The sequence below is a fragment of the Aquarana catesbeiana genome, linkage group LG02 (genome assembly GCF_042186555.1).
Source record: "Aquarana catesbeiana isolate 2022-GZ linkage group LG02, ASM4218655v1, whole genome shotgun sequence".
NCBI lineage: Eukaryota > Metazoa > Chordata > Amphibia > Anura > Ranidae > Aquarana > Aquarana catesbeiana.
Genome location: NC_133325.1, coordinates 552,975,667 through 552,998,505, shown reverse-complemented (window position 1 = coordinate 552,998,505; position 22,839 = coordinate 552,975,667). Strand labels below are relative to the sequence as shown.

The following is a 22,839-nucleotide window of genomic DNA, read 5'->3' as shown; positions in this document are numbered from 1 at the left end:
GTGCAAAGCGAATTTTGCCTTTCGTAAATAACCCCCAATTTGATGATCTTGTTTGACAATGTACGCTCTTTATTTTTGTAAAATAGAATGCCAGGAATACCTTGTTAAGGACACCAATTTTACCAGAATTAGGCTACACCTAAATTAGTGAAGCATTATTGTTAAAATAAAATAAAAATGTCAGTTACATTACTGACTGAGAATTACACTTTCTAAGGAGGTTTTAAAATAGATTTTGTAATGATAATTAATGGTACTACTATTTACTAGATGAAATGTGTTACATTTTATATTGAAAATCAACTGATAATACTGGTACTATTTTGCTCAAATTGTTTTACTTTGTTATTGCCCTTAATTATTACTTTGGTAGCAGCAAATTAGCATTAAAACAGGGCCCTCTGATTCCTCGTGTTTTGAATTGTATTGTAACTGTACTGTCTGCCCTCATGTTGTAAAGTGCTGTGCAAGCTGTTGGCGCTATATAAATCTCCCCACTGTAGAGATTCATCTTCACTATTTGTATAGGTGGTCGTAAAAATAAGTGAAAATCCAAAATCTTAAGTTGTGAACCAGAGTAGAAAACAAGGAGAAGTCTTTCAATGGAGGCACCTGTTCTAAAGTCCTCAATTTATGGAGATTTCATCTTCCTATTGTGTCTTTGAGACAGGAAGTGAAGACCGAGATCCCCAATGGGAAACATAAGGGAATTCAAACATTTCCTGATCTATCCAGCATAAAAAAAAACAAAAAAAAACAAAGGTTTGGCTTAAAGGATATGTTTTAGGCCTCTTCCATACTGCAGCTTGAAAAAGCTCAGTACAGGTTTTTTTTTTTTTTTTTTTTTTTTACTGAGCTAAAATACAGCCCATTAATTGTAATGTGCCTATGCACAGAGGTGCGTAAACAAGAGCCGTGCATTCTTCGGTAAATAAAATAGAAAAATATTCATTTTTTGGTCATTAATTTACGCCTTATGCGTGCAAATACGCGCAAAAGAGCACAAATGTGCGTGATTGCATGAAACACGTGTGCTAATGTTCACTTGCATATTGTGCAGAACAAAAAACGTGAGAATAAGTCTTCACGCGCGAATTTGCCCAAAAATTGTGCAGACGCATATGCGCAAAAATGTGCGAAAATACATTTAGGGGAAAAAAATCTGAAAAATAGATGCTCAAACAGGAGTTTCGTGTGCAAGAGGCCTTTAAAGTTTCTTTTACAAAGGAAATATTGGAGCTTCCAATATTTGTTGACCCCCCTCCTAAAAATGCTGCTTGTCTAGCTGTTATGCTGACCCTTTAACGTCAATAATTTAAGTCACTAACCTAGAACAAGTGTGCAGATCAGGAAGGTCAAAAGAAAAAAAAAGACAGAACCCTTATCTGCATAGGTGTTCTCTGCCACAGACTCAAAGATACTAATTTTTTCACTTTTTTTTTAAAACCTCATACAGAAGTGTATGCTCAAATATTCATCAGAACATTTTGGAAAACAAGAATGCATTATCCAATGATTAGTGACCCTGACCAATTAATTAAACATGAACAAAACATAATAATAAAAAAATGATAGCATGGTTGGGTAGACTTTACTGTCACCTGGCAGCATCCTACCAAGAATTATTATTATGGTATAACAGAACCAATAGCAAGAAAAGTGAAAAATGAAAAAGAGAGAAAAAAGGAGTCAGAAAAGAGTAGGGTAGGTCCCTCAACCCAGGCCTCCCCTAACAAAAGAGCTCAGCATTCAGGGAGCCTGGAGATAAGCAATCCAGGGACTCCACACTTTTTCAAACCTAGCTTGCTTATCTCGTTGAATACTGGCCAGTTTTACATTGATCATAATCCAGGTTATTTTGTGTTTCACCAACGTAACATTGATTACAGGTGATTTCCATGCACATACTATAGTTACTATATACTATATATACTATATAGCTATATACTATAGCCGCTAAAATAATGAAAAATATGAGGGTTCATAGATGTCTGGGGATCTCCTCCGGCAGATCAGTAAACAGCCCAGGTTTGGCTCCTCTAGGTACATTTTGACCCGTCACTGAGTAGATCAAGTTGAACATCCTGAACTCATAGTAGTTTTTATACATGAAAGTTGCATTATCTTTGCAGCTACTGTACTATAAGGATTATCAAAGCTGTACACTTACAGTATATTTCTGTATTTATTCCGTTGTACATTATCTGTATGCTTAGATCCTCCTCATTTTTGTGTTATTAAATTCAAAGAGCTGCATTTCATTTTTAGCACTGCATTTCCCTGTCTTTCTGTATAGTTTGGCATTATGTGAAGTGTATTATTCATGAATTTCAGATAAGCGAAGCTTCCCCATTGCTGTCCCTGCGTGGTCCATCTGGCATCCATGCCTTGTTTTATCTACCTCATGTAAAATTAAATGACGGGGTGTGGCATCACATTTCTCTAGAGCTTCAAAGTGACCCTAAGTTGACTGAGAACCACCTTCTGCTCTTTCAGATTGACTACGGCCAAGAGGAGGTATTGCATTCTTCTAGCATTCTTCATTTGTGTTGCTTTGGATTTTGCCATGTGTTAAAATGAGATACTGTACAATAAATGAGATAAAGCAATGCTGGACAACAATATTTTGTTATATGTGTAGCATGTTTTTAGGTATTTTACCAAAAATTAATCTCTTAAAGTGGTTGTAAAGGCCGAAGGATTTTTAAAAAAAAACCTTCTGTGTGCAGCAGCCCCCCTAATACTTACCTGAGCCCATTTAGATCCAGTGATGTTGCACAAGAGATTCGGCTGCCAGGGACTCTCCCTCCTCATTGGATAAGACAGTAGCAAAGTGCCATTGGCTCCCGCTGCTGTCAATCAATGTCAGTGAGCCAATGAGAGAGAGGGGGCAAGGCCAGGCCACGGCTCCATGTCTGAATGGACACAGGGAGCTGCGGTTCGGCTTGGGTGCCCTCACAGCAAGCTGCTTGCTGTGGGGGTACTCAATAGGAGGGAGTGGCTAGGAGCACCGAAGAGGGACCTGAGATGAGGAGGATCTGGGCTGCTCTGTGCAAAACCATTACAAGAGAGCAGGTAAGTATGACCTGTTTGTTATTTAAAAAAAAAAAAAAAAAAAAAAAAAAGAAACAAGACTTTAGTAGCAGTGTTCACACCGTAGTTCACAAAATGCACTAAAAATACATATTGGGCTTGCGTTGCCACTAATTGTTAATGGCACCCCAAATGCAGCAATCAAAAAATGCATTTTTCATGTAAAAAAAAAGTGTCAAAACCCATAACGACAAAAAGGTTGTGTGAGCTTCTTTGACATGTTTGTCGGGCATGAGACAGCACATTGAAATGAATGGATTGTCATATTTGTGACACACAACAGCACACTAAAAAAAACACATAAGTGCGACTTCTGACATTGTGCAACATGTTGGTGTTGATTTCTGGAGAGTGCAAAATCTGGTGCAGCTCTGCATAAAAAGTAATCCGCTTTCAGAATTTTATTTGTCAAAGCTTAATTGAACAAGCTGAAGTTAGAAGCTGATTGGCTCCAATGCAGAGCTGCACCAGATTTTGCACTCCAGTTTTAGTAAATCAACCCCATTTTAATATATGACTACTCTGCAGAGTTTTTAAGAAATGTGTTCCCTTACAATAGCAGTATATAAAGCAATTTATCTGTTTTTGGCAAATCTGCTTTTTCTTTCTACCAATGTCTGAATTAACTTCTTATATTTTAGTTCCAACTTTTATTCGTTTAGTTACAGTATAGTTTCCTATTTTTCTGCCATATATTTTATGTTTTAAATGGCTTAGATGCATCTTTTATTGTCTTTTTATTATATGTAAAACATTGAGTTTATGATTCTGTATGTTTTCTGTATTTTAATAGAGAAAAATTACTGATGCATATTGTGATCTTCCTCTTTTGCAGGTTAAAGGTGAATTTCCCAGGGATCTCATAGGCACAACACTGAGTAATCTTAGTGTCTGTGCTGCAGCAAGTAATGGCGACACAATTTTACAAGGTTTCCGAGGTTGTTTACAGGTGAGCAGTGTGTATCGAAATCGTCCTGTGCTCAAAGTTCTTCAGCCAGTAAAGGAGTACGGAACCTAACTACTACTAATTCTACATATTTCAAATAAACAAATCAAAATATTAAAAAATTGAGAATAAAAATAAATAATCAAATGTCAATTATCTGTACAGTTCAGTTACCTTTTTTACTTACCTGTATGCTTCAGTTCTCTGTCTCAGGTTTTGCCGGTGTAATTGTCTTTTAGGGGGGGGTGGCAAACATGCGCGGTTGAACCGTTTTTTTTGCCACCTGCCAACTGCAGCCCCTTAATCTGCAATAGGCAGCGGACGGGTGCGTTTACATGCCGTGGGCACTATGCTTCACTTAACACCCACGGCAAAGTTACATAGTTACATAATAGATAAGGTTGAATAAAGACAATAGTCCATTTAGTTCAACCTGCGTAGGTGTTTGTGTGTCAGTGTCGATAATCATTTCCATATCCCTGTATGTTGTGTTCAATTTCACCCAACTTGTAGATATTGGCGAGCGGCAGCCTGCCAAGCGTTACACGTTCAAGTAAGCGCAGCAAACGCCCTGCAACTACGTGCAATGCATGCATGTTTGTCGGTAGAAATGGGGTTAATACAGGTGGTGAGGAGGGGTTGCATCATTTCCTCATCACCTGTCAGTAGCCTCTGGAGCATAATCCGATCTGTCTTCACAGGAAAGGGAGATTTAGACCCATGTCTGAATCTACCATAAGGATGGAGCATACAGGACTGCAGGTCCCTAGAATATTGTCTTATGAACCCAGTCATTTCTATTCAAACCCTTTCTATCTTTGATTTGTTAACCGTGAATTATTTTCTCCTGCAGGGTGTGCGGGTTGGTGCTTTTGCCTCTCCACTGCCTATAGACAGTGCGTTGCTTTTGAATATAGAGCCAGGCTGTAGTTTTCCAGACCCATGTGACTCCAGCCCATGTCCTGCTCACAGCTACTGTAGGGATGACTGGGACAACTACTCTTGTGCTTGTCACCCAGGTAAGGATTTTCACACATAACAGTAAATTCACAACAATGATACTTGACACAGAGTAACACTTTTGAAGGCCTGTATGACTAAAAACTAAATAATGTTTTAACCTGGATAAGTTACATCTAAAATCCTGGGTAAGACATATGAACTTTTGGAACGTATATGTGAAGAAATAAATGTATAAACTTTTTAATTAATCTTTGAACTCCAGGCACAAAAACTTTCATTGAAATATATTCCCCCAATAGTGGCCAAGGATGTAAATCCACTTTGTATGCACCAAATTCCTTTGTAAACCCAGATATTACCTTGAAAATTAGACGTGACATCATCACTGCTGTACAAAGAGCAGAGCTGTGGGAGGGGCCCAGTAAGCTCCACCCACTAAGGCTGCCTGCAGAAAACTACAGGAGGGGAGGATACAAGACCGGTCACCCTGCACAAGAAGAGAGAGCAGCAGTGACTGGTCCTTATTACAGGAAGTTACTGCACAAAGTTACATTTTTACTCTGGATTACTGCACATATCTGAAATAAATACACAAAGTACACCAAGGCTCAAGTAGGAATACACATGCCCTTTGTCTTTAGACATTATTTGCTTATACCGGAGTGCAGCTTTACTTGGCCCTAGAACCAAACTCTTACTTAGCTGTAACTTAGTTTATTTTTTGCTGAATTTACTTAAGGGGAGTATGGTTTTTTTTTTTCTGTATTTATATTTACCTAGGTAGATGCAGCATCGCTCCAATGCTGCATCTGTCCCCCCGGCGCCTCTACACTGAGAACCGAGTGATCGAACATCGCCGATGGCTCGGTTCTCACAGCTCTCCAGGCAGAGAGCTGCTGACTGTCAATCAGCATCTCTCTGCTCTGTCCCGCTGCGCTCACTGGAGCGCTGAGCTGTGGAAGTGTGGGGAGCGGCCGTCTCAGGCTCTCAGTGGCTCGCTGAGAGAGGTGTCAGTCCAGGCACCTAGTGGATCCCAGCTTCCATTGTCGCGATGCCTGGACTGATTTCTGTGATGTCAGCAGAGAGCGGACTTCAGACCACTCTCTGCTGAAAATGGGTCACAGGAGTGCAAAACAAATTGCACTCCTGTTACCCAATAGGAGAAGCCCAGCCAAACGAGCTTAGGTTGGACTTCTCCTTTAAAGCAGAACCAAAGTCTACTACACTTGCCTCCTCTTCAAACAACTGATGTTCACAAGGTTCCTCTCTGGCGTTGGCATCTCCTCTCTGGCTTTTTCCGGGTGCCGGTCCTTGATTGGCAGGCACAGGATGATGTAGCTCCCATGCTTGCTCAGGAGTTCAGTCATCCTAGAACTCGGGCACTGTGCTGGAAATGAAAACTGAGCTGCCCATTCGCAGTTCAGTGTAAATTCTACAGTGCATTGTAAGCAGTCAAGTAAGCTAAACTTATTGTAGAAGCAACATTGCATTTTTCTTCTGCAATAAATAGCCTGCATGCTCATAAGCTTTTCATATTTAACTTTAGATCCCCCATAAAGCAGATCTGTACCATTCTGCAAAAATTACAAAATGCAGCAGGAGTATTGACCCTATGCAGCTAAAGCTGGCCATACATTATTCAATTTTCTTGTTCAGTTCCCTTTTAGATTTACCTTCAACTATGTAGTGCAAGGACCTTCCTGATTCAATTTGTATGCAAAGTATTTCGGTTTTACCTAATTTTATATGGTTTTGGTAAATTTAAGGCCAGCCTTACTTACATTTCAATATCATAAATCTTGCAAATGATGCAGTTCTCATTCTGTCCAGCTGCATGAGTACAGGCGTTCCCTAGGTTACAAACAAGATAGGGACTGTAGGTTTGTTCTTAAGTTTAATTTGTAAGTCGGTACAGGTACATTTTTTTAAGTGTAGCTCCAGCCAAAAATCTATTTTTAAGCTTTTTGGATAGCATAGGTAAGGGTTATCACCCCTGTAACATTTGTTTTGCTGTTTGTGCCCCTGTTCAGAAGATTTCACCTCACTTTTTGTCCCAAGGACAAAGGGAAACATGGACTGGTGATAAAGCTTCAGTGGAGACACCTTTTTCCCATAAAAACTCTTACAGGAGTGAATTTCCCTTTCTAGAAAAATTCTACTAGTGTGTACTAGGCTTTAGGCAGGCCATTGATGATGTGATTCAGTCAGTGTTGAGAATCCCTCGTGCAAAGCTATTGTGTTCTCCCGGTGGGGGTTGGGGGGGGGGGGCATCCCTGCCAGGAGAACACAGTGATTATTGCTAGTGGCTATAGCCACTGGCACAAATCGCATGCTAGAAATGCAACATGCTGGTTGTACTTGAGTCGATCGGATACAATCAACCTGCCCATAGATGGATCGTATCTCGGCCGGTCCCTGCTGAACCTGCCGAGATTCGAATCATTTATGGCCAGGTTAACTGTTCCTAAAAGCAAAGGTGTGCGTATCATAGGAAGGGATGGATAAAAATAAAAATTCTTTGACGGGTAAAACACTGCATATATACAACATGTATTCAACTTTTTTAATGTGGGTAATCCTATGGTACATATACTGTAGGCAGAAAAGTCAAGTGTAATATTTCTGGAATTACTCCTTCTGCTTAGTTTTTTTGATTACAGCTTTAATGTTCCTCATACACAGAAGGGAACATAAAGAGCAATATTTTGTTTTGCACGTACAAATGTGATTTTAAGTTGACATTAATTATGCACTTTTTTTTACTGCATTCCTTACTGCAGGATATTACGGTAATAGCTGTATCAGTGCATGTGACCTGAATCCATGTAAGCACCAGTCTACATGTGTAATGCAAGTAAATGTGCCCCGTGGATATATATGTGAATGTTCTTCAGGATACTACGGTCCACACTGTGAGAGCAGGTAAAATGACTATTTGCACGTTTTTCACTTGAGATAAATTCAGCAAGCATCCTATGTGACTGAATTGTCTTTTACAGGCTTGATCAGCCGTGTACACGGGGTTGGTGGGGTCACCCTGTCTGCGGTCCATGTAACTGCGATGCAAGCAAAGGATTTGATACAGAATGTAACAAAACAACAGGAGACTGTCATTGCAAGGTAGGGAATATATTGATTTAACATTATGTTTAGAATAAAGACTAGCAAGAGTGTTCTTGTTCAGTGAATGGTCATGCTCCTCCCACCCAATGACTCAATCCCCCTGCCGCTGCACCTGATGGGGAACTCTGAAAGACTTCTCATCAGGTCTGCCTTGTCTGTGATAGGGATAGGCAATATGAAGATAATGAACATTTACCCGACCGTAAAAATCATTAGTGAGAAATTCAGTTCAGTAACAGGAATGCACTGATTTTACTTCTAGTTACCTAGTTTATAACCATCCTGATTAAGACGTTTAATTCTACATTTTTTCTGCTCTTCGCCTTTTTAAGGATAATCATTTCCGTCCACCTGGAGCTGAGGCCTGTATACAGTGTGATTGCTATGCCACTGGTTCCCTTAGTCGAACATGTGATCCAATAACAGGACAGTGCCCCTGTAAATCTGGAGTCATAGGGCGGCAGTGTGATCGATGCGACAATCCTTTTGCAGAAGTCACAGCCAATGGATGCGAAGGTATTGTTTTCTGTAATAATTGTGCATGTTTTAGTTCCTTAGTGATATTTTCAGACTATTAAGGAGCACCTCTAGGTTACAAAATATTGCATTGATTTGGTCTTGTGGTCCAGATAATGTGGTCACACACACTGTTCCACTGGTCTGTATTTTTGAATTCACAGTATGTAGCACATTCTATGTCTGATAATTGTGGCCATGGTGGGTCGGCACATGTAAAAAATGCAGTTTGTACTCCTGTGTAAACTTGAGGTCTTTGGACTTCAACTCGCATCAAAGTCGGACCAAAGTAGTACAGGGAATACTTTGAAGTTGGTGCGACTTGAAGTCACACAGATATGAATGGTTATCATTGGGAATCACTTCTACAAATGCTGTGTTCATTGTATTATGTAGTGTGTTCCAAACTTCCACAAGTTGTTTTTTGAGGAGCTGTGATGAAGATGCAATAAATGTGTTCTTAATGGACTGCACCAGTTGTCCTCTATCATCACTGCACCAGATTGTTCTTCTAAAAACAGTTGGTCTTTTTGAAATGCAGTTCTCAGTGCAGAGATCTGCATGAACACCTGAATTGTTTTGTGTACTTTTTAATTGCTATGAAGAAACACTATATTCTCCTCCTTCCTTCTTTTCACAGTAAACTATGACAGCTGCCCTAGAGCTGTGGAAGCTGAGATTTGGTGGCCAAGAACACGTTTTGGATTGCCAACAGCTGTGTCATGTCCAAAAGGTTCTGTAGGTAATTATCCCTAAAGCATATGCTCTTTACGCCAGAGACATTATTGTACATCAGTTATCGGGGAACAAAAAATGAATTACAATAAAACAAACGTGTGGTTATAATGTCAACATTAAAACACTGTATCGTTTTAAAAGTTTGGTACTTGAAGCAATGTTATCAATCATTTTGTGATATAGATATTAAATAGTTTTTGCTTCTCCATACAGGCACTGCTATTCGTCACTGCGATGAACACAGAGGCTGGTTACCTCCAAACTTGTCAAACTGCACTTCCCGCTCACTCATACCGCTAAAAGGACTGGTATGTATCCATCACATTCTCATAAAAATCTGGATTTTTTTTTATTTAAGAGTTTGAAATTATAGGTTTGTGAACATTCTCATTTATCCAGGTAATGGTATAGTTAGTAGTAGTTAATAACATTCAACTGGGCTTGTTCTGCAATGTTGAATACATTGCGTAGATTATCCAAGCCACTTATTCAGTTCTACTGAGTGTCAGGAAAATACCCCAGCAAAGACGGCAGATGTCCTTGTCCGTGAACAGGATGGGAAGTTTGAAAAATGGGGAAGCAGTAGAACAAGGTTGGGATTATGTGACTAGAACAGGTTGGTTCCACAATGTGTATACCTCCTATCCTGTTCTTGGACAGTAACATTAAAGTACAAGTCCAGTTAACTATGAGTAATTAGTACCAGTATGATAATGCAACACATTTCAGACTGTTAATTGAAATAATATTCTATTATGGATGGGAGATAATATATTGCCAGAGGATTTAATTATTGTTCTGGTTGTGAAGTATAATAGTATTGTGGTGGAGATTCTTATAGGCCGAATAATATTATGGTGCTATTGCGGTGTGATTTTATTATAGTGTCAGTGGTATGGCTGTTATAGTGCTGGGAGATATTATTATGTTTCTTAGAGATATATTGCTTGGGAATTTTATGGCGTTTGTTGATAATACTTTAGTGCAGAAAGATACATTGTGATTGATGTATTATCATGGTGACAGTTGGTGATATTATTATGATGCATATTTCTGATAGTGAGGATGCCTTAGGCCCCTTTCACACTTGTGTGACCTGAAAGGCACGCAACTTTGCCATGATTTTTGACAAGATTTTGATGCGACTTGAAGCAATGCCTGTGTAATCTTGAGGTCTATGGATCTCAAGTTGCATCAAAGTCGGACCAAAGTAGTGCAGGAACTACTTTGAAGTCGCTGCGACTTGAAGTTGCACAGATTCGAATGGTAATCATTAGGGTACAACTTGTCATGCAGCTTTGCAATCTCAAGTCGCAGGACAAGTCGCATAAGTGTGAAATAAGCCTTAATATGGTGGATGTTGTTAGGATTTTTGGATTTCTATTCCTGTGTTGTTCAAAGATCTAACTGTTGGGACTCTTGATATAATAGGAACAACTTACCTGCTTCTTGTTATTTACCTCCTTACCTATAACTGAAGAGAGAGAGACTAGAAGCAAGTAGCTGCAGTGAAATATACACACCACTGACGGTTTTCCTGCAGTTTGTCTGGGTTACACTATATATAACTGTATTTATTCATATAATTTAATATATAAGAGCACACAAGCAAAGAACAGAAGTCCAGTTCCCAAATTCCTATGTATTACATTTCATTCATCTTATTTTTATGTATTTGGTTTCTACAGTTATTAACTTTGTTTTCTACACCCCAACAAAGCATTCTGCAGTCTTTTTTATTTGTGTACTTTAGAGAGGGTCTTTAATGTACTTGTTTTAGATGTAAAAGTGTTCTGTTTGTTCTGCTTTCCTTTTTAGTTGGATGTTCTGAAAAGTAACATGTCAACGCTGAGTCCTGCAGTTGCCCAAAGAGCTGCACACGATCTACTAAATATCACCCAAGAAGCAGATGCTTTCTTGGGCAGTGATGTGCTCATATCATACCAACTTCTTAATGCCATTCTTCAAAAACAGAGCCAGGAAAGTGGCTTCAATCTTGCCGCAACCCAGGATGTACATTTCACAGAGGTGACACTTTATTCTGTACATAATTATCTTTCCAATTGCTTTCTTTTTTTGTACGTTGTTATTTGCATTACAAAAATGTACACAAAATGTGACAAGAGAATGTTGTCAATAATTCAATGAAGCAGAAGGGTGTTTTCTCAAGCAAAATGAGTGTATCATAATGGTGTAGGTTGGGGTCTCCAAACTTTCTATACAGATTGCCAGTTTACTGTCCTTCAGACTGTATAGGGGCAAGACTGTGGCCAGCGGGAGTAGAAAATGTCCTGGTGTCCAGTTGGAGTAAACCATGCCCCATATTTGGTAACAGTAAGAGGAATAGTGCCCCATCATTGATGTCAGTTGGAGGAATAGTGCCCTATCCTTGGTATCAGTGGGAGGAACTGTGCCCCACAGTTGGTATCAGTGGGAGGAATAGTGCCCCATCATTGGTATCAGTGGGAGAAATAGTGCCCCCACTGTTGGTGTCAGCGACAGGAATTATGCCCCATTGTTGGTGTCAGTGGGAGGAATAGTTTCCCATTGTTGGTGTCAGTGGGAGGAATTATAGTGTCCCAAGAGCCAGATAAAGGCAAGCAAAGGGTTTGGAGACCACTGGTGTAGCTCTGTGAAAAAGATTGTGCTCAATGGATCAAGAGATTCAACGTTTTTTTTATGAAAGATTGTTTTCTGTTAAAATAAAAAGGATAATGCATAAAGACATTAAAAGTTTTATTAAAAAAAAAATAAAAATAAATCCACATTTTTTTCGCAGGAAAAAAGTGCCTTTTGTCACAGGAGCCTGCAATGCATTGCATTGATTGTGGGTGCAATGTCAAACTCTTGCAAAACTCCTCCTCCAGCTCTTTGCCAGTACCTTTGTATTGGCTTGTAGTTGGAAAGCTGGAGGTAGTGTCATTGGCCTACAAGTATACTAATCACCACACTCATGTTTCATTGAGAACTACCACAGTGTAGATGGGACTTGTAGTTCAAAAAGAAAATATAGGGGTTTGGAGGGATTATAACGGTGCCAAAAGAAAATAGGTAAATAGATATATTTAAAAATATACAAAAAATATACCTATTTTCTTTTGGCACCGTTATAATCCCTCCATACCCCTATATTTTCTTTTCGATATTCTGGGATGAGGTGCTGTATCTTGTGTAGTTTCTCCAGCCATACCCCATTTTCTGGGACTTGTAGTTCATTCATTCACAGATCTCTGTGAATGTATGAACTACGCTAAATATGGATGTAACAAACTCATTTAGCCTTTCAGGCTGGGTTCACACCTATGCAAATTGGATGCCGGTTTCCCCACATCAAATTCACATGACAGGAGTTTGTGATCGGCTCTCTATGGTTACCGGTTGACATATCTTCGTTGCAGCTGCGGAGCGGCTTGCATGGGAACGATGTGCATCTTTGGCTCTGTTTCAGGGCTGAATTCAGGCAAAAATTCATCCCTGATTCGTCCCTTAAATGGAGAACAGGGACGCACCGGACCCCTGCTGCGAGCAGCATCTGTCGGAGGTGTGAACCCAGCCTTAATCTCACAAAATGCATTGAGCAGGCAGAAGGTTGTCTAGTCTGCTTGTAACTAAGAAGTGCACAATCTGCATTTTGGCTATTTTGTGGGGAAAAATGGCCACCCATGGAACTATACCTGTTAACTTTGTGATTTTATGTCCACTTCAACACATTAAAAATGGTTGTTTTTTTGGGAGATGGGCAGCTATATTGTAGAGGTGCTATAGTAATGGACATTATTTAACTGAATACCACCAGTTTTAGGCTCCGTGCACCTTGACAGAAAGGCCAGGCCCTCAAATAGGAAAGCTGGTTGTAATTTTCATATCAGAACACCCCACGCCAAAATAAAATGTTTTTCCCCTCTGAAATTGAAAAATAAAAAGGCAGAGGTCGAAGAGAGAAGCTGTGTTTTCTAGCCAGTCCTTCTGTGTCTCTCTTGTCTTCCCTGTGGAATAGGAGAGTAGAACAAGGCAAAGTAAGGTTTTTTTTTTTTTTTTTATTTTGCATTTTTTTCTCTAGAGTCATTATCAGGCAATAATTTTATCAATTACCAGAAAAAGTGCAGGTTTATTCATTTGTATGTCTGGTAGGTGTAAGAATTTTTATCACAGTATTTTATTCCTAAATAATTTTAAAGCATGACGTCATTCATATTTTTCATGCCTTCTTTTACCAGAATGTTGTTAAAATTGGGAGTTTTCTTCTTGATCTTGATACCAAAGAACACTGGGCCATCATCCAGGCTTCAGAAGCTGGCACTGCACTCCTGTTAAAACATTATGAAACCTACATGAAGAATGTGGCTCGTAATATGAAGCATACGTATTTGAACCCTTTTACTATTAATACACCAAACATTGGTACGTATGGTGATTAGTGTGTATGGATATATATAAAAAAAAAGAAGAATTTTATCTGGAGACACAGCAGTCAGTGCTATTAAAACAGTACTGACAGATCTATAGAAAAGAAATCCAATGCTTGCAGCACTCCATACCCACTAACATGGCCATTAAAATTATTCACTCAGCCCTGTCAAGGACCACTCTAGGCTTCATCCTCAGTTGGTGCCGGAAAGGCCTTGGATAGGGTGGACTCCCTATCAGACAGAACTCCTAGTATGCTACACTTGATTTATCCAACAGTCCCTGGCAACAGCTGCTTGTATGGCTCCTCAACTGGAGACATGTTCCACATTTTTGGACTTGCCCAGTTCTGCATATTGTTTTGCACTCCGATCCACACCATCACCCAAAAATTCACTAAATGCATCAAGCCTAAAGGAACCAACCTTCTTCCCACTCCAACATAATAGACTACATTTAAAACATACAAAACTCCATTGTAAGCCACCTGATCAGTGTTGCATGCTCCTACATCCCTGCGTCATAAAAAAGCCCAGCCACACCTATAATACAACAATGGTTCCACCATGTCAATAATATAAAACACCTCAGAGAACCAGCTATATTTAAAGGTACTGATTTGAAATTCCATACCACTTGGCACTATCTCTCGCTCCCACTTTCCCCCAGATAGCAGTGTAAATATCTAGTTGCCCCTCCAATAACAATCCTCTCTCCCTCCAGTTGGCTTCCCCCTTAGACTGCTCCCCCTCTTTTCTAATTCACCATCCCATAGAGGGGACAGTTCCCCCCTCCCCCACCACCGCCCATTTACCTCAAATGTTAAAACCATTGCATCTGAAATATCTAAGACTCCTCGACCAAATCAAGTTGAACATTTCTCATCCAAAGCAAAGTTTTGCATTGACTCATACATGCATGGTACACATGGAAGACATTATTGTCAGGTCATGACTATCTAAACCACTATACCAGGGCTCAAAATGTCAAGTCCTGAGCTATTAGCCAGGCCTTAAGAGGTACTCACCACCAGTTGCCCCAACCAACACCTACCTTGCCCCGCTCCTAATTCTGCCCCTAAACATGTGCTAGTAAATTATCTCATGAAATTACACTGTTAAATGTTTTATGCAGAATTAAGTTACAAAAATAAATATCAACAACATCGCCAGTGCCCATCAGTGCAGCCTCGCCAGTGCCCATCAATGCAGCCTCATCAGTGCCCATCAATGCAGCCTCATCAGTGCCCATCAATGCAGCCTTATGGGAGCCAATTCTTTTTCTAGTGATTGGCCAGTAAACTGTGGGGAAGGGAGAGGAAGAGGAGAGCTGGCCGGATCACACAGAGTAGGGATCACCTTTTGTGACACAGCTTTTATCTGAAAAGCCAGCTGCTGTCAAACAAAGTCCTGCCTGGGACCCCTTGCTTTGTGCACTGGTCCTGGACCAGCTCCTATGATAGACGTCACACTACTTAAATTTCCCGGCATTGGACCAGTGTGCTGTCAATCATAGGAGCCAGTCCAGGAGGCTGGACTTTGTTTGACAGCGGAGTTACCCTCTCTGTCTGATCCAGCTGGCTCTCCACTTCCTCTCCTCTCCTTTCCTTTCCCCACATTTTTCTGGCTGATCACTGGTAGGAGAATCGACTCCCATTTAATCCCACCTGCCGGCGGCGCCTGCCTTCCTCTGATTCAGGCTCCACACTCACCCTTAGCTAATTTTCACCTGCCTAATATGAGCAGGCGAGTGGAAATTTTGAGGGCTGCACTATACTTTACCTTGCCAACTATATTTCCTGTAATGATTGCCCTTGCCTAGCATGCTTGATGTATGCTGCATTACCTTTTAGAATACTACATTCTAAATCAAGAATGTATGGAAAATATGGTGGCTGCAATATATGCTCATTACATATGCATGCCCAACATCCTGCTTTCAGTGCTATGCAATATTGCTCCTAAGGGTCATCAGGCTCATAACCACCCCCTAACATGTAAAACAGCCGCTGGTATCCGATAGTGTCAAGTGGTTTGTTTATATTGTCATTAGACAGCGAAGAGCGTAAAGGAGCGAGTGTCTCTGTGCCTTGTGGCCGCTCTAATGGCCAATCACAGATGTAAATTGTAGTACTCTTTACATTGGATAACCTGGCCCTTCCTTTTTTCTCACAATGGAGGAGGGGGAGGAGGAGGCTGCAGCAGAAGGCAGCTGTGAAGGTGGGGGGAGGTTAGGAGGCCACTGACCTCCAACATTGCAGGATTGTTCTGGGACCTTTAAAGTGCCTGTTGCCACCAATGATGAAGGTTGAAGGGAGGTTAAAATGACAAGAGCCACCAATGATTTCTGAAATCTTTGTCGGGGGGATAAAGTTCTTTGGGTTTATCCATGACATCTAGTCATTGCACAAAATGCAATTTCAGTGCAATGCAATTTCATCCTTCAGAGTACTTTCCACTGGAAGACTTGTACTGGGTTTCAGTGGGTGACATTTAAATTGTGGCAAAAAAAGGGTCCTGGTATTTTTGTCTTATAACAAAAAGTAAGGAATGTAAGAAAAACTGCTTTTTTCTTCTTTTTATCAAACTTTGTAGTCCTATTTTTTTTTTTTAATTAAAATTATATTAAAAATAAAAAAGTGGTGATTAAATACCATTAAAAGAAAGCTCCATCTGTTATACAAAGTAATATACAAATCATTGGGGATCAGTGCTACATGACTGAGTAAGTGTCAGTCAAACTAACACAGCACTGAAAATGGGAAGGAATGGGGTTTAACATGCTGGAATTGTGGTGGTTAAACAAAATGCACACTTAAAACATGTACATAAAGTTGCCTTACATATAGTATATCTTAAGAGAAAAAAACATTAAAGTGACTATATGCTTCCTTTCAATTAATGATTGTATTCATCTTTCCCAACAGTTGTGTCAGTGACACGTTTAGATAAGGAAAACTGTGCTGGTGTCACACTACCACAGTATGAGACACTACGTGGAGAAAAGCCGAGTGACCAGGAAACTGCACTGATTCTTCCAAACACTAATTTCATGACCCAGAATACCAATGGTAAGCAGTGATAACATGACAAAAAATGCTAAAGTGGAACTTTATGCTCCAGGAGAAAACTGTGCAGCAGGAGAATGCCCTATAACAACTAAGGGGCACTAGTTAATTTGCATTGCATCTCTGGTGGAAAACTTATTTTATGTCTTTTTTGTCCAGGGTCATGCACAGGTGTCGGGGCTATGCACCCATTCTTGTATACCTGTTAAACTAGGCATGTGTGGGTGAGTCCGTACAGCCACTGTGTCTTAATTCGCTTATATAGACTGCCTGCATGCAGCTCCCCGCTAGTCCAAAAACAAACGGCTCTTCGCGCTGTATGCTCTGCACCCATGTGAATGAGCCCTAAGTTGAAATCTGGGTTAAAGCAAAAAATGGCAGGAGATAAGTACTCTTATTTGAATTTTCATCTTATCTGTGTATATTTTTCAGATCTGTGCAGTAATCCAGTATAAAACAGTTCCTGTGATTTGCCTCTACGCATGAGTTTCTTGTAGTATAGATCAGGGGTCTCCAAGCTTTCTAAACCAGGGATCTCCAAGCTACAGCCCTCCAGCTGTTGTGGAACTACATGTCCCATGAGGCATTGTAAAACTCTGACATTCGCAGACAGGACTAGTCATGATGGGAATTGTAGTTTCTGAACAACTGGAGGGCCATAGTTTGGAGACCCCTGTAAATCTAAACAAAGGACCAGTGAACTGTCCTTCAAACTTTAGGGGTGCCAGACTGTGCCAGTGGGTAATTGTCCTGGCATCAGTGGGAGTAAACTGTGCCCCATCATTGATATTAGGGGGAGGAATAGTGCCCCATTTTTGGTGTCCGGTAGTAGGAATTATGCCCCATTGTCAGTGAGAGAAATAGTGTCTCGTATTAGTGCCCCAGGGGCCAGTTAAAGGCAAGCAAAGGGCTGTAGTTTGGAGACCACTGGTATAGATATAGATCACTGCTGCTTTCTTTCCTTGTGCATTGTGACTGGCCCCCCTAAAGTTTTCTGCAGGCGGCCTCAAATGGGTGGGCCTGCACAATTATAATGTTACTGCTACATTTATAGGGTAATATATAGGGTAATATCTGGTTTGCAAAGGCATTTGGTGCACACAAAGTGGATTTATATCCTTTTTGATTCATTTGGTATATATTTAATTGGAAGTTTTTGTATCCAGTGTTGAGCTTCAAAGAGAAAATGTTTTCTGTAGTAAGTGCAGAAGTAATTTTTGTACATTATTTATGACTTAGGGCTCATGCACACAGTTTGCAACACAAATCTGCTCTAGTGTGCAAATCCTTTCATCTTTCTGCACCCAGGAAACCACAGGCATGTACATGTATTCCCCAAATGCGTTCATACAACCTGTACATACAGTTTATCGGAAGAGAGATTGGCTTTCCAGTATACACAGCTTACCCTCCAGTACCCCTAGTATGTAGCGCCCTCCTAGGTAAGTGCTAGGGTAGTTAGAGAAATGTTACAGTTGTTTTTGACAGGTAAATTTAGTTGCCACACTGTAATCAGGTAAAAACATAGTTTGGCTGACTGTACTACTGAGCTGCAATTGTCTAGTCATGCCTAATCTGTGTGCTGTGCTACTGCTAGTCTACTGGATAGCTCCCTCTGTATCCAGGCGACTTGAGAAGTTTCTGGATGATAGGTGTGGAGCTATGCACGTTAATATTGATACAGCCCTATCCTATCCCAAAGAGGCAGGCTCTGAAGGTGGGCTTGGAGACTGTATTTATTTTTAGATCACACAGAGCTCTGGGTCTTGTCCCAGTGTGGAAGAGTCCAGCCTGAGGTGGGCATGCTGCCCTCTCAGGCACAGGCTGCCATGTGGAGGCCTCAGGTGGGTGACCTGAGGGAGGAATTCAGAAACCCGGGTGCTTAGAAGAAGCTGACAGAGGGGAGCTGTCTGCCACAGATCTGTCTTGTATCACTGGAGGGCATCGCTTGGAAGATTGGAAGGAGGCTTCCATCTGTCCTTGGGCCTCGTGAGTACAGACATTGCCGGATCTTGGGGACCTTGCGCTCTAGCTACCCCTCTGGTGCCTAGGATAGTCAGCTTTGGGTCTATTATAGAGGACACCAGCTGGTGTTCTGAAGAGTTCTGTCCAGCTACTTTACTACTTAAAGGGACTTTGCTCTACTGGCTTTAATACTACTTACACTAAAAGGAAGATTAAGTCCTCAATTGTACATAGTTCTTATTCTTGGAGTATCCCACCAAAACCCTCATCCCTGTCCAAGTTCTCCAAAAATAAAAAATAAAACAACATCCCCTAGACTGATCTTTGGAGAAAGAGTGAATGAGCCTGTTGTGTGCCTGGCTGTGAGGCTGAAGTTGGGAAGACCTGGCCATTCATTCCTGTGGCATCTACAGGAGTAGCACTACAAGTGCATACAGCTTTATCCCCTGTACTCATTACAAGAGAGATCTACCTGTTCCCCTTCCCCTTTTTCTTGTACACACAGCCCACTTGCATGCATACAAAGAACACATCTGGACAGAAGAAGCAAAGCAATAAGGAAAAAGTTATTGAATGTCCTACATTGTGAGCTTAGTGCTGCTCGTTCTAACACTATTCTAGGCACTGACCCATGAGTGCCATTTTGGGGAATACAGCCCTGGTTATAGCTTACGGCCTGTTCACACCATTGGGCGTGTGTTATGATGCACATATTGTGCATTGTTGTACATTCTGCATGCTTGCCGCAAGCATTTTTACATCTATGCACAATAATGCGTTGTTATACGCTGACGTGCTTTTGAACGCGGCGTTGTGTGCTGCACTTCATAAAAATGCAGACATGCTGCTTTTTTGCAATGCACACCTATGCATCTGTATTTTGTGAACAAGGCACATGGAGTACAGTCATTTTTTTAGTGTCCTTGCACTGAGCCTGCGTTGATCAATTCAGGTCTAGGCAACTCGACACACCTAGTGTGAGCCCATAGTGTACTGATCCTTACATAATATATAACTAATTCCTAATAATACCTACAGTTGAATAATAGGTACGTTCTAAGGATGGTGCTTCGTGGTGTGTTAAAAAAAAAAAAACCTAAACAATGTCATGGTCTGATTGTAAAACTGAAAAGCCTTTAATTTCCTTGTTTGTAGTTCAGGCTGTCATGGGACAGCTATCAAGGCGAGTGAGAATTGAAGCATTACCTAAGTCTATTTAAACCAGAGATCTCAGTGCCAAAGTATTACAAAGGACTTTATTCAGTGGCAATTCAGCATAGAGAAAATGTACAGAAAAATAGGGAGTAAATAATGGTTATCTTATTTTTTATTTAGAAAAGAAAAATATATTTTACCATTGCAAGGTTAATGAAAAGTCGTATATCTGGAGACATTAATGACTGAAATGTAAGATACACAAATCTATTAAGTCATAAGGGCCCAGAAAATTTTTGCTATACCATCAGACGTCTGATTTTCATTTCCTTTCCTATATCTACAAACAAGTGAGATACAATTCACCCCCTTTCTTCCGTAGCAGCTCTGTTTATTGATTGTCAGGTTATTTTAGTTATATTGTTCTAGAATAGATCAGATAAAAAACTAATTGGTGCTTAATTGTGATGGAAATATTGATTACTGCAAGGACAGAATTATGGGAGTTGGTAACAATGACTTCTTATTAAAGGTACAGGCTCAGGGTCTGAATCTGTTGTGATTACTTTAAGTTTACAACTCATTAGGGTCAAGATGACAGACTCACAACAAGTATACTGTACCTTTTTAAAATAAAGTCCACAATGGGAGCTCCTTTTTTTACTTCACACCTCCATACATTTGTTATTTATGGAGATTTAAAGGGATTGTAAAGGCAGAAGGTTTTTCATCTTAATGCATTCTATGCATTAAGATAAAAAGCCTTCTGTGTGTAGCAGCCCCCATAATACTTACCTGAGGCCCCTCCCTGTCCAGCAATGTCCACGAGTGTCTCAGCCGTCCGAGATTCTCCCTCCTGATTGGCTGAGACACAGCAGTGGCACCAGAGAGCGGTCGGGGCTCCGTGTCTGAATGGACACAGGAACCTGGGACTCGGCTTGGGTGCCCGCATAGCAAGCAGCTTGCTGTGGGGGCACTGAATAGGAGGGAGGGGCCAGGATCACAGAAGAGGGACGCAAGAAGAGGAGGGTCTCGGCTGCTCTGTGCAAATCCAATGCAACAGAGCAGGTAAGTATAACATGTTTATTATTTTTATTGGAAAAAAAACAAGATATTACAATCACTTTAGGCCAGCCTTAGACAAATTGAACCTCAGCAAATGAACCAGACAAATTTCAATCAATCTATGGGCAGGCTGGTTGTACTGAAGACGATTTTTTTTTCTGTTTAATCACTGCCAGCAATGAACATTGTATTCTGACAGCAGGGAAATCTCCCGCTGACTTTGTTGACCCGTGGTTGAAGGAAAAAAAATTGCATAATCTGTGGCTTGCCTTAGCAATTACAATTCTGAGGTTAGCATTTCTACCACCTGACTGATCTGACTGACACTTGAATGGAAAATTAGAGTGGAAATGAAGGCAAACTTGTATTGTAGTTGTAAGTTGAGCAGGGAAAGTATATAACCTCTAGCACAGGGATAAGCAATTAGTGGACCACCAGCTCTTGCAGAACTACAACTCCCATGAGGCATAGCAAGACTCTGACAGTCACAAGCATGACACCCAGAGGCAGAGGCATGATGGAACTTGTAGTTTTCAACAGCTGGAGGTCCGCTAATTGCATATCCCTGCTCTAGCAGGTTTATATTGCTGTTGCCCCATTATTTGGTCATTTTCTTCCCTTGAACCTGTTTGATTTTAGACTATTTTCTCAAATCTTACACCCATTTTTGGCTAGTTTTTTATAAGTCATTGATTAAAACATGAGATCATTGTCATGTCTGGTCACCTGGACCCATTGTTTATTTGTTCACTTAGCAAATAAACACCTTTCCAGGAATCAATATTAATCATTTACTTCGCATTAGTCGTAACTGATGAAGGAAGAAACATGTACCGTTGTTCTTGTGCAGTATACTAAACCACTTTGGTTTCTGAACATGTTGCAGGTTATGTGAAATGGCATATTATTAGAGGTACACTTAAATCTCAACCTTGATGATAGTGTGGCTAAGATGCTACTGTAGGTCTAGTGTCCTTCTGGGAATATCTGACATCATACCACACAAAAGTTGCTGCTGTCATTAAGCCCATATGGTCCTTAGACCCAAGCACTTCAGGCTGCTGTTCTCCTTTGTTTGATGTATGTGTGCTCACATTACTGTATGTGCAGGAAAAAAGCTTTTTGCTTTCTACTTTATAAAGGAAACCTGGCCCAAGAAAAAAATACTTAGACTGCCATAGCTATGCTTCTTTTTAACTTGTTAGTTGCCTGACTGTTAGACTGATCTCCTGAGTCACTGAACTGGAAGAATTATGAACCCGATAAAGTCAGGGTCTCCTGATCTAAATGCTAGTTCTGGGTCAATGACTCGGTAAGCATTGAAAGCAGAGGGTCAGCATGGTCACAAGGCAGATGAGATTTACAGTTTGGTTTTACTTGACCTGCATGCTTGCTTTCACTTCTTTGTGTCATTTTATATTATAAGAATAAAGTATGTTGTTAATTGCTCATTAATCGTTCCCATTTTTTACACTCTTGCTAACTTTAATGCTTAACTGTAATTTTTTTTAATCTATTTTTTTACAAGGCACTGACAAACTACATATGGATCGTTCTGATCAAAACAGAGCAAAGAGGGACAAAGTTTCATGGAAAGAAGGTGCACAAAGGGATTCTGAAGCTGTGGTAACTGTTATAATATATCATGGCCTTGGGACTTTACTACCTGAAAGATGGGATCCAGACAAAAGAAGTCTCAGGTACAGACATCAAATACAACCAGTAGAGCAGCTTTTATGCTGTGCGTTTTTAGCTTTACCTTTTTAATTTAAATCGACATTCAAATTATGTGTCCAATTTT

At 40.4% G+C, this 22,839-nt stretch overlaps 1 protein-coding gene across 4 annotated transcripts in view; it reads left to right on the top strand.

Moving 5' to 3' along the window:
- Positions 1–22,839, top strand: part of CELSR2 (cadherin EGF LAG seven-pass G-type receptor 2) — a 136,034-nt gene that overhangs the window by 87,833 nt on the left and 25,362 nt on the right. For all 4 annotated transcript variants that reach the window (XM_073615956.1, XM_073615957.1, XM_073615953.1 and 1 more), the window contains exons 11-22: positions 2,335–2,517; positions 3,929–4,042; positions 4,893–5,058; positions 7,783–7,924; positions 8,002–8,122; positions 8,458–8,641; positions 9,282–9,383; positions 9,593–9,687; positions 11,198–11,407; positions 13,597–13,780; positions 16,713–16,856; positions 22,567–22,738. In XM_073615956.1, the coding sequence (XP_073472057.1) occupies positions 2,335–2,517; positions 3,929–4,042; positions 4,893–5,058; positions 7,783–7,924; positions 8,002–8,122; positions 8,458–8,641; positions 9,282–9,383; positions 9,593–9,687; positions 11,198–11,407; positions 13,597–13,780; positions 16,713–16,856; positions 22,567–22,738 (1,817 nt within the window). The remainder of the gene's footprint in view (positions 1–2,334; positions 2,518–3,928; positions 4,043–4,892; positions 5,059–7,782; positions 7,925–8,001; positions 8,123–8,457; positions 8,642–9,281; positions 9,384–9,592; positions 9,688–11,197; positions 11,408–13,596; positions 13,781–16,712; positions 16,857–22,566; positions 22,739–22,839) is intronic.